Raw genomic sequence first — 16716 nt, forward strand, 5'->3', positions numbered from 1 at the left:
TTTTATGCTATAGCTTTGTTCCGCTCCTGTAGTGAGAAAGTAGGCTATCTTTTGCTGGTAAAATAGAGATCTCAGCCTGAGCACAGTCGCAAAGAAGCTAAAACTGATGCAGGTCTCTCTTAATAATGATTTCTCCTTATGTATGTGTTACATTTCTCTTTCAATATTGATGACAGCTATTTTATAATGGCATCCCAATAAAGTTTAGTAAATAGTATGCAAAACTGCACACTCTGTGCTTTGGAAGCCAGGGTGGATTGATTGTTTCTGTTTTTTTTTAAATTGACAGTCAGAAAATCCTCCCTTGCAGGTATAGTCATCATAGTATGTTGGCTTACAACCAAATGCAGATGTTCCTGTACATTGGTCACTTGTTAGAAGTTCTAACAGCTTAGCTGCCATGTATTTGGTTTCTTATGTTACCAGTTTTAGATGGTAGAAAAGAGAAATGATGCTTTATTTTCATCACAATCTGGTAGATGATTAGCTTTTTTTGTTTCCCCTCCACCCCTTGGAATTCACATCGTGTTTTCATTTGAATGGAACTACATTTTCCAAACAACATTTAAAAATTCACACAGACAACCTCAAATGTGTTGGATATACATGAAACAGTCACCTAAATCCTTTTTGTTTAAATCTGTGTGATTTCTATAATGAAGTAAACTTAGGCCTGTGGATTATTAAAAGCCAGATCCTCCAAGGTGTTTTGACACTTGCACACATCCTTTGATGTGCAGGAAGAATTTTAAAGCTCTAAGGCACTGTCTGATTGATTTCAACAGGACCTAGATTATTAAAAGCATATAAGGATTTTCAGATTAGGGATTCATGTGTGGACAGATATTACAGCTACATTTTGTTTAATTAATGAAGTGCTGAATTAATTTTGTTTAATTATGGAATAGGAACTGCTCAACCAGGTGTGTGGAGATTTGGTATCCACCTGTGAAAGCTATATTTCGAATATAGTCCTCAAAGAGGATGGAGCAGAGCAGCTGCAAGAAGATCTCTTGGTAAGTTTGGTTCCCCTTCACAGATTGGTCAAAGGATGTAGGTGTACTTGAAATTGGTGTTCCTTAAGGTTCACGCCAATAACTGTGTTACGTAGGAAAATACTGATGTGCACGCCTTGTGTGTAAGCTCGTAATGAAATCTGGTATTTATGGGCCTAGGAGCATACAACAGTTTCATACATCAGCAATTGCTTTAAAGATACCCCATGTATTTTTAATAAAACAACATGTTTTTTCTTTGCTTTTCTGCTCATACTTTTTAGGGAGCTGTTTGGGAAATAAGTCTGTAAAATGCATAGAATGCTTTGAGGAGAATTTCAATATTATTAGTAGATGTGTGGGGGTTATAGCGTATTAAACACACACCCCCCATTTCTATTTCAAAGCTTCACCTTCTGTTCTCTAGCCACTGTCTTCTTGAAAGGACTGAGGGAATTTTGAGTTGTTTTTGGAGAAGTATCATACCGAATCCTGCTGACTTACTTTGCAGCTCAGCCATTGCCTTTTGACTGCAGTGTTGCTTTATCTCTGTAGGTGAGACACCTCTTCATCTTGGGTGAGACTGCTCAGTTGTGTCCAGCCAAAGTGGAGAAACGCATCTTTCTTTTGATTCAGTCCATTCTGGCTTCTTCTGTCAGCGAGGACCAATGTGAGGCACTCTCCTTACTGCCTTTAGTTTTGCATTTACGGGCAACACTGTTTACCGGAAAAGCATGTTTTCATTCCTGACCCCTTCCTTCCTAGTGTCTTGTTCTCCAGATGGTGAGGAAATTCCAGCTTCTCAGCCACTGTCCCAATTCAGAGGATCAGCCATGCCTCCAGTGGTCAGAGCTCATGCATTCATTACTCTAGGTAAGTGCCATCCTGCCGTAGGAGCGTGCCCTCGTGTATCCGATTCTCAGCCTTTCTGGTTAAAGTTCTGCTCAAAAGCTGTGTCAGTTGTAACAGATAGCCACAGTGCTCAATGTTTGCATTGCCTCAACTCGGAGCTTTTAGCAATGCAAACATCCATGGTAACAAGTTGCACAAACCATAAAAATACTGCCATCTATGTGACGGCTTCTCAAGCTGGTTAATGCATTAATAGTGATTAATAATTAGCAACGTCCTTCAGAATTGTACTGTCCTTGTACTTGGCATTGGTTGCTACCTGGCTGAAGGATCATCTTACATGTAGTAAGGTGCTCAACAGAGGATAAAGAAAACTTGGTGCTTTTGGTGCAGTTTAGAACAGAATGACTGCACATAGTTACTTGTTCTCCTCAGCATGAACGAAGAGCTTCTTTATGATAGAGGCCTGGTCAATTCTACATTTCCAGTATTATGGAGAGTACTAAGTGAAAGTTCTGGTTTTGTAGTACCTCTGTGGTTAGGAACAAGTCTCTTCTCCTGCAGGTAGTATTCTCTTGCAGTATTATTCTTTCCTTAACTGCTTTGGGAAGCTTAATACTTTTGTACAGAGCTTAGAAACAGTTGGGGAGAAGTAATGTTAGAATGCAGGCTATTTTATATTAAGTTGGTTTAGTGATGCTCTTAGAGGTGGGTGTCTCCCTGCTGTGCCTATGACAGCTGGGGCTGTTCTTTTTAGCTGCTTTGAATAATACCCTGTACACAGAAATAGTTCTCTGTGAGGGAGGGAATTTGGCATAGAGACCCACACTATAGGTCTAAGAGGAGTTTGGAAGAACTCCTTGAAGTATCATTTCTTTGAGAGATCGTGCAGATTGCTCATCAAGTTTCAGCGTGTGTTTCTTGTTTATTCCTCTGTTTACTTCCTGATTCCTTTCTTGGCTTGTATTGGACTCAAAGGAGGCAGTAAGCTGAGCTGTGGTGGTTAGGAAGAAGAATATATTCACAGCACTGACAGTCTCGTCTCTGTTTCACAGGTAAATTGTGTTTGCAGCATGAGGATCTGGCAAAGAAATGCATTGCAGCTCTAGCTCGAGAACTGGAGGTGTCGCATGATGTGGCTGTTCGCAATAACGTTGTCATCGTTATGTGTGATCTATGTATCCGCTACACATCCATGGTGGACAGATACGTTCCCAACATTTCGTTGTGTCTGAAGGACCCAAATCCCTTCATCCGTAAGCAGACGCTGATCCTGCTTACCAACCTTCTGCAGGTAAATACATGTATCTGACAGCCCGCTTCAAGTACCTCTGTGGTGCTGAATGCTGGCAACCTGTCCAGTGGGTGTATTGCTTGTACCTGGATTAATCTACGCTTAATCAAGAAGACTTTAAACTATGTATTCTGTTACTGCTTGTTTTTGCTAGCTAGGCAGAAATCATATCGACGGCACTTAACACAGTTGGATAATGAGATTATTTTTAGTCAATGGCTACCTCTTTTCTTGTCTTCTCTTTGTTTCTTTGAATTCCCTTCAATTTCACTCCTGTATGAATGAATATAACAAGCACCACAGCACCTTTTTCTCCAACTGTCTCTGCTTATTGTTCTAAAGATGTAAATGTTGAGATGCTCAAGATATTTACTGTCCCAATGTTCATACGAAGCCAACCAAGGCAGATTTGGAGTGCATTTGGCTCTGAGAACGGTGTTGAAGAGCATGTGGGCCTTGGGATGGGAGAACAGATTCTCATGTTTCTACTTTTTTACTGATACCTGTGGTAAACCTAGATGCCTGCCGCTGTGGCGTTTAAAGTATCCTCTAAAACATTGTTGTCTTGGGGTTTATTTTGTGTACCTCCAGCTGAAGTTGTATAGCTTGCTCGTTTGCCTGATGTAGATTCTGCTAGGCTCCATTAGATATTGTCCTGACTAAGGTCTGAAGGTTCACACTAGGTTTTTCCCGATTCAGGCTGATAATTTATTGTCTGCTGATTTCTTACAGGAGGAGTTTGTGAAATGGAAAGACTGTCTCTTCTTCCGTTTCGTCAGTGTCTTGGTGGATCCAAATCCAGATATTGCCAGGTAAAATATTCACCTTAAAATAATGAAGGAGTTGAAGATCAGGGATGTACTCAAAACCAGTCTCGGTCTTGCACCTTTGGCATGTGAAGAAAAATTTCAGTGAGAGAGCAGATGATTGTCCCATTAACCTCTTCACTTCTACAGTTGTTCATGCTTTAGGGTCTGCAACAGTAGCAAAGGTGAACCTCTTTCCAAGTCCTTTGAAGGTCCCAAAGTAGCAAGCTGTGTGTTCTTGGCTGTCTTCAGAACATGCAGCTCTGCTCTATTTTTGACTCTCACAGTTATCCAGAGAAAATGCATTTTTGAAATAAGCCTTTTTGAAATCTTCCTCGTGATTTTCTAATAGGCTCTGTCTTGAGTGCTGGTTTTGTTTTAAGAATAGGATTAAATATTCTCTTTTTTCTTATACGGCATGCCTTGTCTTTTTAAGCTTTCTACCATATTTTGTAATACTTTGACATGTAAGAGGAATTATGCACACTGGCTTTAAGTGCATGTTTATGAAATTTTTGTAGGTTTCAAAGTCTCAAGCTGCTCGGTTACGTGAGAAATGAGTGGGGCAGGTTTCTATAAGGATGGTAGATCGTGCGGGGATGCTGGATGCAGAGGAGGCTTGGACACCTTGCTACTTGTTTCTACCTGGAACAATCAATCTGAAGATTGGTGTTTCCAGGGTCATCAACCTATTGTTGCTTACTAGTGCATATTCACACTTTCTTTTCTCTTCAGTGAGTTTTTAATATGTGAAAATGACTTTCCAGTAGATGGTGACATTGCAACATCACGTTCCTAGAGCTTTAGCTAAGGAACATGGTGCTATTTCTGTGGGAGCCTTTTTCTTTGCATCTGCATTCAGTGACTGCATCCAGACAAAACCACATTCTTCAAGTCTGGGATTGACTTGCAGCTTTTGCAGGACTTTTGGTGATTAACTTTTTGCAAAGTACTATAAGTGTCTCAGCCACAATGGAACTTAAGTTATTTAAATAATGAAAATGTTGTGCCTGGATTCAAGTTCAAATTTGTTTCTGTTTACTTTAATAGCAAAAAAATGAAGTAGTATTGTGGATGCTGAAAACATCTATCTCTTTGTGGATGAAAAAAGGGTTAAAGTCAATGAGCTGATACCCTTGTTCAAGCCCAGATGGAGCTGGGCAAGAATTAAATGTGGTATTGAGGAAGACTTGGCAGAGGAAAACCATCCTTCTGCTTTACGGCTTTTGAACCCTACACTGTGTTTCAGGGGTGGCTTTTAGAAGCTACCTGGTGATAAGTTTGTTCTTTTCCTCCTTTCCAGGTTTGGAGAGTTCTGCCTGGTGCATCTCTTACTGAAGAGGAATCCAGTAATGTTCTCCCAACACTTCATTGAGTGCATCTTCCATTTCAATAGCTATGAGAAACATGAGAAGTACAACAGGTTCCCCCAGAGTGTGCGGTCAGTTGAGCACATTTGTATCTCCTTTTTGTTAAATGATGGGCTGTCTGGCCACGCAGCTTTTGGTTGCAGCAAAGCACTCATGGCACTTCATAATTATGTGTGCAATAGGGTGAAAACAGCTAGGGGAAACAGTGTTAAGAGTGTCCTGCCTTCCCCGGGACACTTCTGGGAGGATTTCTGCATGTAATTTGTGGGAGTGTGTGGTATCCTAACAGGTTTATGGGTCTTGAAAGCGACATTCAAATATTCCTTGCTGATTTAAAGTCTTATTATTTCTGTGAGTTTGCATAATGTGACTTGGCCCTTGTAAAATGTCTTGCTCTACCATAGGGCGAAGAATCTCTTCTCTCTGAAGGGAAAAGATAACAAAGAAAAAAGGATGCGTATCTACAAGTTCCTGCTAGACCACTTTACAGATGAGCAGAGGTTCAGCATTACAACAAAGATCAGCCACAGCATCCTAGGTAAGGGTCTGTCTTTAAAAATCTGGCAAACGAAGAACTGGTGTCTGTATAAAACCCTTAGGCTCTCAATCCAGCCGTGTTATCTTCCTGGCATTGCTGTTTCCAGTAAAATACTTCTTATTTCTCCCCTGTGTGTTCCAGCATGCTTTGTGGATAAGGTCCTTCCATTGGACCTGGAAGCCAGTGAGCTGCTCTCGGATACGTTTGCAGTCCTTAGCTGCAAAGAAATCAAGCTATCAACTATGAGGTCAAAACCCGATGAAGACATTCAGCCTGATGAAGATGAAATAGCAATGGCCAATGCTGTCATGCAGGCAGCACAAAAAAAGCTCATCTCGCAGGTGAATGGCACTTGATCTGGTGTGGGAAGAGGGCTGGCCACCATACTGGGAGAAATTCTACCTTTCTGCGACAGAGAAACTTGCGCAAAAATTATCCAAGTAACATAATGATTCCAATGACGTACTGTGCCTGTAGGCTGTTATTCAGGCTCTGTCTGTAGGCCCACTCTGATCTGAGGGCACCTGTGGAAGCACCGTGTGTTGTAAAAACAAAACATTAAGGCTAAATTTGTGAAGGACGCTTGTACTTGAGGGGTCAGTTGGAGTGATCACAAATGCATTTCCTCTGAAGTCAGTGAAGCTATGCTAGGCTCAATTTGTTCCACAGATCTCTTACTGGTAAAACATTTGAGCATAACAATGTTTTTTTGGTGCACCTTTTGGCCTTCAGTGTGAGAACTGACTGAATTAGACTGAATCTTAAAAGACTCCTCTTAGGTTAAAAGCCTGTGTACATGTGTGCGGCATAAGAGCAGGCTTAATTGCGGTAATTCCCTTGCTATGGAGCGATAATTCCTCTCACTTAGACCATTCATCTAACCACAGAGTGGCTTCTCCTTTGTCGTGTAACTGTTCATGCCTTGTTCAAACAAAGGTTCAAAAGAAGAACTTCATAGAAAATATCATCCCAATAATCACATCACTGAAGTCTTTGATGGAGCAGAAGAGGATCCCAGCTCTTAGGGACCTTATGAACTATCTACGGGTAAGGGGAAGTGTTTTCTTGTTGTTTTTTTTTTTCCTCTCGAGTTAATGTGTTAGATGTGCAACCAGTAATGGAACGAACAGCCTTCTTAGAAGGAAATTTAGAAGGCATATGATGTTGTGACACTGCCACTGTGTTAAATAATGTGGGAGGTGGAGGGATTTTAGATAAGGATCTCACAGTGTGTTACGTGTGAGCCTCCTCAGTGGAACGTGGGCAGAAATCTTGAATGCTGGAAAGCTTTTTCATGTTCTGAAGTACAAATTGGAATTGAAACTCTTAGTCTGTTAAAAACACCTCTGCTCTACCAACTGGTATTTCCTTTTGCACTTAAGCAGCTGTGATCTGAATGGAGACATGAATCAGTAGTCAGGACAGATTTCTGAAAGAGTTTAAACATTCCTTATTGCTCCAGGAAATGATGCAAGATTACCGAAATGAAATCAAAGACTTCTTTGCTGTGGACAAGCAGCTGGCAGCCGAGCTGGAGTACGATATGAAGAAATATGAAGAGCAGCTGGCCAGGGAGAAGGAGTCAGACCAAGAGCAGGTCTCGGCAGCGCAGGCAGAGGTTGTTGGTGCCATTAACTCTGTACACGTATTGTCTCCTCTGCTAAAGTTTGTGTACGCCTAACACCCAGACTCTGTGTGTCTGTGGACCTTGTTACAGCACTTTTAACAGAATGGTTATGTGATGTTCTCATACCTCTTCGCATTTGCTGACAGAAGCTTTGGTTTTAGAGTCATTTAATACGCTTAGAACATCAACAAACAACACACGTTAGGCAAAGAGGAGCAGCAAACAATGTAAAAAGAATTCAATTTAAAGGGAAAACCAAGTCTAATTTGCCACTGGCTGTGCTTACATGTTGTATTGCTCTCTGTTCCCAGAGCGCTAAAGATGATAAACAGGTCAAAAAGAAAAGGGTTCATTTTATCTGACTTTAGGTGTATACAGAGTGGAAACTTATATCTGTCCTAGTCATGCAGATCCTCTTTTAAAGTCAATGTAAAGAAATAAGTATGTGCTTGGGTCAGTTGTCCTGAACTATTTTAGATACCTACCTTAAGATGAGATGACTTCTACCCTGGAAGGACCTTTCTCTCTCTGCTGACTTTAAAAACCACGTATGTATAGACATCTAAACTAGGATGTATGTATCCCATCAAAACTTCCTATTTGCTTCTTGTTAAAATTTTGGCCAGTAAGTTCTTTCTCCCTAGCACCCCTTTACGTCCGTCACACAAAGGGCAGTTCCTAATCACACAGCATATAGGTCTAAGCGTCTTGTATCTAGAGTTTTCTACGCTTGTAACCATTGTTAGATATATGATCTTTTCTCCTGTTTTCTGTAGCAACCTCCATCTCTGGAGACAGCTGTACCTTCTGGTGGCTGGAATAATAATGCTCAGTCTCCTGTAAGTGGGAGACCTGGATCAAGTCCTTCCTCTGTGCCTTCTGAGTTTACTACACCTAGTGCTGATGTTCTGAAACAGCCGTTACTCGGTCGCAGGTATGGGTTTCTGTTTATATTGCCGGTTATGATATTCTGCAAGGCTATTGCTTTGCTTATCCACTCCTTACTTAGTGGTATGAAAGTCACCAGTATTGCAGCATAATCTTCCCCATTACATTTGGTGCTTAAGTTAATCATAAGGGATTGGGAGGGGACAGGTCTCTCCTCATTACCTGTATCTCATCTGGGCTTGCAGAAGGAAATCACTTCATTGTTTCTGTCATGTTTTCTGCCCTGTAGGCCAGCATCCTTGAGCACACTTGCCATCCTGAACTCTGCCAGGAAAGCAATGGAAGCCAGAAGCAAGCAACGCAGCAAGAGTGTTGGAGAAAGTTTATCGGCTGTATTACTTGAATCAAGCACAGCTGGTGGCAGCAAGCAAGGTAGGGAGCTTGCTGCAAACTGATCTGGCATTGGACTAGATCTAGTTGACACAGCCTAATTGTTAGACCCTTGAGGTCTCCAAGTGAATACATTTCTATTCTTAATTATTCCCTTGTTATTTCTAGTATCCTTTCAAAGCCTGAATCAACAGTCTACCGGAGAAAATGTTTCTGTGGTGGGCCGTGCAATCAGCACACCGGAACGTAAGTATAACCCAAAGAAACCCTTTCCAAATTGGGCTGAGCTCTCACTCTCTGAGAGAGGTGGCAATGCATAGCTGCCCTAAAGAGCAGAGAAAATTAGTCATTGATAGCTATAGATTATGTATTTATCTAAATGGTTGTAGTAAATAAGAACCGTTCTGAAATTGAAGATCTCAGGTGAATGATGTACATAGGAAAGGACAGTCCAATATGGTCTCCATTTACATGTTACAGGGTATTATGGTATTGAGTCAGTGCAGGAGAGCTTTTATTTTGGGCTGCTGAAGTAACAGAGTTACTGCCCTTTTTTCCTTCATCAACTCTGGGGTGCCGAGGAGGCATGTTGTTGTCATGGTTCCTTAATAGCATGCATTGCCCGAAGTGTGCAAGATTCTGTTGCATTGAGACAATTGCTCTCCTTAATTCTGGAAGCATAGCTTAGCATTTTTAGACTGAATTACAGAACCCTGCCGTGGAGGAAAATACTCAAGGTCTGGTCCTTTTCAGCTCTAGGATAGGGGGTTCCTGTTGTGCAAAGGTCCTCAGGTGAGCTACGACCTGCTTCTAGAGCAGGCACTGACCTGTGGCAATTGCAAGTGAACACAGAGATCTGCTCAAACGGAATTAATAACCTGCACAGTCATTTCTGAGTGTGTGTGTGTGTTTCTACCCTAAGAAAGAACTGAACTGAGCATTGGAGAAGGAATGATTTGTTTTTTTCACTCTGCTGTGGAAATTGAAGTAAAAATACAAAGACAGGAATCTCTAATACAAAAATCATGAGCGTCTGCTGTGCTTATGACCACTGCAGCTGAACTGCCATCTCACAAAACCTGACCTTCAAAAGTTAGGTTTTATTGGAGTGCTTTCTGACAGCCCCGCAGCATTCTGCAGTGTTGCTTTCTGCAAGCGCAAGAGGTAGTTGTAGTAAAACGCAAATGGAGCTGAGTTCCAGCACGAGATTCCCTTCCTTTATGTCAATTTGGTGCTGAGCTCCTTTAGGGCATCTCCTAGTGCGAATTGTGAGCGTGATGAACACCCTCACGCATTCTGGAGAGAGTTCCAGTTAAGCTGGGAGTATAGGTGAGTGTCTGACAGGTCATCTCTCATTAGGCAGTTGTGAGTTGTTGTAGGGAAGGGTCGATGTTCCAGAAGCACAGGTATCCGACTGCACTCTTTGCCTGTATCTGTGCGAACACCTGACCTGCACGCACACAGGAGAGCAAACGACATGTAGCCAGTAAGGCAGTCAGCTGTGCGGCAGTCTGCAAATACCTGACATCGGAGCAGGCAGGAGCAAACCAGCTGCAGTGATGTGCATCCACTGGAAAATCTGACCCTGCTCTTCCCTGTATGCTCCACTGTTTGGCTAGATTTGTCTGCCTCAATGTTTCTCTTTGCTGCCTGAGCAACAAACGGTGATCTTTGTGCAAAAAAAACTGGGGGCATGTTTTTAGAGAGCAGAAATCTTTAAGCGCCATATCTCTGGAAGCTTGCACGGCTGTTTCTCTTAAGCACCATATGGTCAAAAAGCAGGAAGAACGTTAATCTGCAGTGGTACTAGGGTTGAATTCCTACTTTGTTTTGAGGCAGCATGTGTCCTTCAGCGGGGAGACAAACTGTACAGAGCAGTTTCATCACTTCAGTTAGTGTGTGTTGAGCCATCTGCATGGTGGCGCTGGGTCTTGCAGGCTGATAGACAATCTAAATAAAACATTTTTATTTCTCTGGTATACCATTCTAAAACTATTGGAGATGCAGTTCTTCGTAAACCATTTTGTACTCGAGTCAAGAACAGCTGTCTCTTCTCTTTACCTTATTCGACTGTTCTGGCTGTCACTCTCTCCCCTGCTGTCTTTGGGTCTCCTTCTCAATTCCTGCTCGTTACTTTGAGAATGGCGAAGTGGGCAAGTGTAGATTCCTTCAGTGTGGTACATAAACACATATTGTGAAGATACCACCTTTGGCTGCATGGGAAGCCCCACCCGATGACAGTTCTCTATCATCTCCTTCCTCCCTTCCTTCCTTTCACATGAACTTCTCATTAACCGAGATAACTTGTTAAGGCACACGCTGCACAAAGTCAGGACACTTGCAGGTCAGTCTTGAGAGATGCAGAGGCCAACTAAGGCAGATAAATAGATCAAGTTGGATTTCCACTACAAGCTTCAGTGATTCCCTTCCAGGACAGGGAAGTAGTTAAAGAGCAGACCCAGTTAGTCTGTAGAAAGAAGTCCTTTTAGCAGAGTTTCCAACTCCTGCCCTATAAAGCACTTTCTACCTTAATTCCTTGTGAAAGATTCTGGGAAGCATGAGCATAAAACAGAGCGTTGAGTAAAGTAAAATCTGAATATTGTGACATCTCTCTTGAGATGAATGACAGGAAAGAGACAGCTGACAACTATGGCCTATTCAGGCAAGCTAAATTCTACCTAGCTTCCTTGTCAAGCCATTTGTCTTTTCTGGCTGCAGGCAGTTCCTTACGGAAGGGCTGTTCAGGTCCTTTGCCAGTCTTCAGGGGCCCCGCATTCTGCCTTGACTAGGCAAAGCAACTGGTCTGAATCTAACATGTTGTTGTGAAAGATGGCAAAGCTTCAATGGAAGGTGTGGCTCTCCCACCTAGGTAGGACAAGGAGGTACATGACTGAGGTCCCATATTTATATTGATTTCCTCCACATAAAGGAAGGCTGCAAGTCTGGAGTATGAACCTGATGTGCACAGATGGCCCATCAGATTCAGCACATAGTTTTGAGGCTGGACGGGAGACACTGAGATCTGCTGGGCTGGAAAAGAGAGATGTATATGTGCTTGCAATTAACTGGATATACTTACTCTGTGACACTTAAGTGTTCTACTACAGCATGCCTTGCCCTCTGGCTGTGTCACAAGCTGACCACTACTATGTGCTTTTTCTTTCAGAGACCATTAATGACTTGACCTTTGGTGCTGGGGTCAGTTACATCAGCTTGACGCACACACCCGGTTCAGCTCCAGGCAAGTTATCTTTGTGATTCTAACTTGGGGGGGGGGGAACCCAAATGATCAAATCTGTGGCATTTCTTAAAATATATGCATTATTTGCAGAGAAGAAAGAGGCCGAGGATGAGCCAAGAGATATTATCTGTTTGACATCACCAGAGAAACTGTAAGTTCAACGCAGGTCTGAAACAGCAATCACATTGAGAAAGATTGGTGAAGTGCTTTAGAATAAATGGTCATTCTCCTTCTTTCTTCTAGCCCGTCCCTGCCACGGGAGTGGAAAGTAGAATCCCCAGCAAGGAAAAAAAGCAGCCAACGTGTCCCTCTGAGACGGTCCCAGCGGAGAACTCCACTGAAACCAGACAACTGATCCTTTCATTGAACTTTTGTACAGAATCATCATGTTCCCTAAAATCTGTCCTTTTCCTCTGTAATTATAAATCATTGTGGGCACACGTCCTTCCTTCCTTATCTATTCTTATTTGGTTTTTACATGAAACTGTCTAGAATATGGGCATGCAAAGCCTGCATTAATGCATGTATGTATTATAAGCTGCTGCTGTTGACAAAGCCCACTGGAGTGCTAGAAAGCTGCAGTGTAAAGGAAGGCTTGCTCTTCACTCACAGGATATATAATTTGTCCATTTGGAAAAGTAAGAGCATAATGTTGCCACAAGCTTAGTAATAAATGCATTTATCACAGCTTGCAGGGAAGCGAGTGGCTCAGCTTATTCACTCGATCCCTCATTGTCCTTCTTGGTTGTATACTAGAGTTGCTTTAATTGAACAGAGGTAAAACAGCATGTCACTGCCACACCCCTAAATCTGGTAATAGCACGCTACATCACTTCTTATTTGTTGTGCAAACTCCTGTGTGTATGAACAGCCTTAATGTTCTTTTATATGGAATATTTCCATTCTTGAGCTGTATTATTTCCAACTATTAAAATTTTATGAAAATAAATGGTTACAGAATTAATTCCACCCACAGCTGCTCTCCTCTTCTTGATCTGACAGAGAAATTATTTTTTTCTATAGATTTCTACAGCCTCAAAGTCTCTTCAACTACGTCGCTGATATCTTAGGCACTCAGTTCAATTAATATTGGACCCAGCAGCTTTTAAATATAGACTCTTATTTGACTGCAAGCAGGATATGAGTAACTCACTAAAATCAAGGTTGGTAAGTCATATGCGTAGCTTTGTGCTCTGCGCAGAGAACTCGTTTATCGTAAATGCGCTGTGTAAATGCTGGAATCCGACCATTCCTGAGTTTCTCTGATGCCGTGTTAACCTAACTGAAGTTTTTCCATTGTTAACTTCTATTACAGAGCTCTTGCCCTAGATTTCATTGAAACTTGAAAATGGAATCTGTTTTATTCATGCTGTTTTGTCTTATTCAGGCATGAACAACAGAAATGGAGTAGGCTTTTCTGTACAAGTGGAAACAAAGAGGCTGAGCGTGCTTTTGCCACAGCCCTTCCAGAGGTACTTACCTCCTGCACTGGAATCCCATAATTTGCCCTCATTTTCCCTATTTTGTTTTGAAGATCAAAGAAACCTTCAAGTGAGGTTAAACTTTGTTCTCAAAATCAAAGTCAAAACCTGGGAAGAGGGGATGTATGGAATGGCTTTGGCTTAAGCAATGGTCAATTATGGCCACATCCATTTATTTTGTACCTTCTCCCTTAAAATAGTATTTAATCACTTTGAATGCTAAATTGGAATAGTTTATTTCCTAATTTGTGCTTTTCTAGTTTTTCTGTCCTCGAGCAGCACTGAGATGAGCCCTGTGGGCATTAATCTGTCTTCTCTAGGGAAGGACCAGGGATAGACAAATGTCCAAGAATAAACTCATAAACAGCAACATGCCTTGGACTTTCCGTAACCTTCAGCCCAATACAAGTAAATGAGTGCTCTGGCAGAATAGACTTTCCCTTATTTCACTGAATTGAAAACAGAAGCTTCCAATAAATGGCTGTTCAAAACCAAATAAAAACCCCTACAAGAATGCTTTATAGCTTGGTATTTATGTAAAACATTCTTGGCAAAGTTAAACATAATACATTAGTACAAACCTGAATATTATTCACAATGATACAATGAATTCCATCAATCAGATCTCATGAGCTGTATCAGGGGGATCATCTCCCCTTTCCTCGTTAGAGATGCCACTGTCACATTTTAGAACTGAAAAACAAGTCTTGATTCTTAGCTTGCTGGCTTTTCACATGAAGGCTGCCTTTGGCTCATGGTGAGACTGTAGATTGTGCTCCCATAGTGCCCACAGCTACCCCGATTCAAACCTTTTCTTTCTCTCCCTTATTATAGGTATCCTAAAAGCAGCATAGAAAAGGAGTAGTGGATATACAGAAGGTGCAAAGGAATGTCACACTCACTACTGTCATGATGATTAGAGGCAGCGTGCAGCCAGGGAACAGTAGTGTGTGGCTTGGTTGAAGAGCATGTCTTAAGAAGGTAACCATAATGTAGTTGCAAGATAGCAGTGGTAATGTCCGAGTTACACAGAGAACGTATGGTTATTGCTGCCCCATCCTTATTTTTACTTTCATTAGCAAAAGGAGAAGTGGTAACACTTTGTTTAGGCAAAACAAATGCAGCAATGGCATGTCCAGCGAGGCCCCTAGGAAACAAAGCAGATTAATGCAGAACACTAAAAAATAACACTGACAGTCCAAATCGTCAAGTATCCAAAATACTGTATACAGGAAAAGTTAAGACAACTCAATTCATATTGGAAATACAAGAACACTAAATTATGCTACATTAAAAAAAATTCTTAAACCACAGCACAGTTCTAGTGTTGCATCCACATCTTGCAGTCTTCTATTACCCAATGCTGTTCAACACTATCAACATACATGTTTCTGGGAAACACGTGTTTCCAATTATTCTCTCTAAAGGCAAGAGAACTAGATTTGTTTTCTTTTTTTTTTTTCTTTTACCATCTAGAGAAAAGTTGCAACTGACACTACAAAAGTGCTTTTGTATTGAGCTTTTGCTTTCCCGACTCCAGAAACAGTTGCCTTGGCTATGCAGTTTAAACCTGTAAAGTTGCCATAGCTGTCACACTGTGTTAGTGCTTTAGGGAACTTGCAGAGAGGTAGCAGACATTGAAGTCACTCTGTCACCTTGTTGGAAGTGAATCCAAAAGCCATCCCTGGATATTTCTTGCAACAACAAAAACAAAGTGTTGGTCACTGGCAAGAAAAGTAAGTTTTATATATAAAAAAGTTGATAGCTCCTGCCATAAATTTACAAAAACTATCCCTGAGTGACTCTGTTCTGTGTCTGGTAAGACCTCTTGTGACAAGGAAATTGCTGAAGCTAGCTTAAGAGGAAAGAGACGCTGTTCCACCTGCAGTTTTTTATTACGCTTTGCAGTAATACTGATATGCTCTGACAGTGCCATACTATATAGCAACATTTGAGCTCCTCTCTGTAGCTTAAAAAGTAAAAAAATAGCTACATTACTTAAACACTGCTGGCATCATGTATTTACACTTTAAATAGAAATGTTACCTTTTCTGAAGTAATCAAAATATATCTTTGCAAAAATTTAGAATGTGGGATTTTACAAAATGAATGGAGAAGGTAGAAAAGCTTGAAGACATCTCAGTACCTTTTATGGGAATCTTAGCCCCTGAAAGTATTTGGCTTTAGTTTTCCTGAAAGGGATGTCTTAGCACTAGGTTCTCTGCCTCCACTATAAGCTTCTTTAAAACACCGGAAGACGCAAGAGGCAAGCCTGCTTTGTGCAGATTAGAATGAGGGGTTACCTGCGTGCAATGGGTTTTTTATAAAGCAGTGAAGAGAAGCAATCCTTCTGGCCTGATGCTGCCCGTGTTTCATGTTAAATGGAGTAACGAGAATTCAGTGAGTTTACAAAAGGGCTGAGAACACTAGTTGCATTTACTGTATCGGTATCTGTCACTGTAGGCTATTCAGATATCCCGTTCTGCACCTGAGCAGTCAGAGTCAAAAGCGCAAGACAATCACAAATGTGTAAAAGTCACCAGCCGGGCCTGGGCAACAAGCTGCTGAGAGGAAGACTCCCCCTTGCATGGATAAATCTTATTCTTTGAAGTCCGTCTATTGCCGTATCAGCACCTTTTTTGTCTACTAGTAATTTGTATTAGTGATGTCTACTACACGTTTACCTAACGCTGTTCCCCTGGTTGGTTTGCACATTGTGGCTGTGTCCCTGCCGCACAAATAGAAGGCAATTCCACAAACTTCCACAGCCCAGTCTCTTGGGAAGTATTAAAACGCTTCCTTAGTCCAAGGACAGGTTTAGGTGATCCTGTTGGTATCTCCGGAGGCAGGAGAGATGCAAGTTGGGCAGTGAGGAGTTACTTTAAACTTTGGCAAAGAAAAAAAAGATATACAGATAGCTAGCTATCAAGTTCTTGTGTGTTCCAAACTCTTCCAAGCGCACTTAATTCATCTTTTGCTCTCGCTTTGAGTTCCTGGAGGAGGTATTTTCACACTTGCTTTTGCTGGTTTGCAGTATTCTTTTGGTGTCTTATATGACAAATGAAGACTTGTGTCTGAAGTCACCCTGCAACAAAACAGTTCTGGATGTAGGAAGGCTTTTCCAGGCACCTCTTTGTTCCTGCTCCCCCAACTGCAACATGCCCGTGAAAGGTAGATCCGATCTGTATAACTTCTGGCATTCGGTCTAGGTAGCACCCCCTTCCAGCTGGTAAG

General features: G+C 41.7%; 2 protein-coding genes across 3 annotated transcripts in view; one reads left to right on the forward strand and one right to left on the reverse strand.

Annotated features, from left to right (window-relative positions):
* The window catches only part of NCAPD3 (non-SMC condensin II complex subunit D3), a 28844-nt gene extending 15875 nt beyond the window's left edge, over window positions 1-12969 (forward strand). For both annotated transcript variants that reach the window (XM_075173001.1, XM_075173000.1), the window contains 16 exons: window positions 909-1016; window positions 1551-1665; window positions 1761-1868; window positions 2903-3141; window positions 3874-3953; window positions 5251-5388; window positions 5722-5855; window positions 5997-6196; window positions 6792-6902; window positions 7318-7473; window positions 8259-8416; window positions 8660-8802; window positions 8929-9006; window positions 11927-12001; window positions 12092-12152; window positions 12245-12969. In XM_075173001.1, coding sequence (XP_075029102.1) covers window positions 909-1016; window positions 1551-1665; window positions 1761-1868; window positions 2903-3141; window positions 3874-3953; window positions 5251-5388; window positions 5722-5855; window positions 5997-6196; window positions 6792-6902; window positions 7318-7473; window positions 8259-8416; window positions 8660-8802; window positions 8929-9006; window positions 11927-12001; window positions 12092-12152; window positions 12245-12356 — 2016 coding nt within the window. In that variant the 3' untranslated portion in view covers window positions 12357-12969. The remainder of the gene's footprint in view (window positions 1-908; window positions 1017-1550; window positions 1666-1760; window positions 1869-2902; window positions 3142-3873; window positions 3954-5250; window positions 5389-5721; window positions 5856-5996; window positions 6197-6791; window positions 6903-7317; window positions 7474-8258; window positions 8417-8659; window positions 8803-8928; window positions 9007-11926; window positions 12002-12091; window positions 12153-12244) is intronic.
* A 1981-nt stretch (window positions 12970-14950) lies between these two features.
* JAM3 (junctional adhesion molecule 3) overlaps window positions 14951-16716 on the reverse strand; it is a 31176-nt gene continuing 29410 nt past the window's right edge. Inside the window, exon 9 of the mRNA XM_075173002.1 lies at window positions 14951-16567. Within this exon, the coding sequence (XP_075029103.1) occupies window positions 16532-16567 (36 nt within the window). The 3' untranslated portion in view covers window positions 14951-16531. The remainder of the gene's footprint in view (window positions 16568-16716) is intronic.

This window comes from Calonectris borealis, chromosome 24 (genome assembly GCF_964195595.1).
Source record: "Calonectris borealis chromosome 24, bCalBor7.hap1.2, whole genome shotgun sequence".
Taxonomy (NCBI): domain Eukaryota; kingdom Metazoa; phylum Chordata; class Aves; order Procellariiformes; family Procellariidae; genus Calonectris; species Calonectris borealis.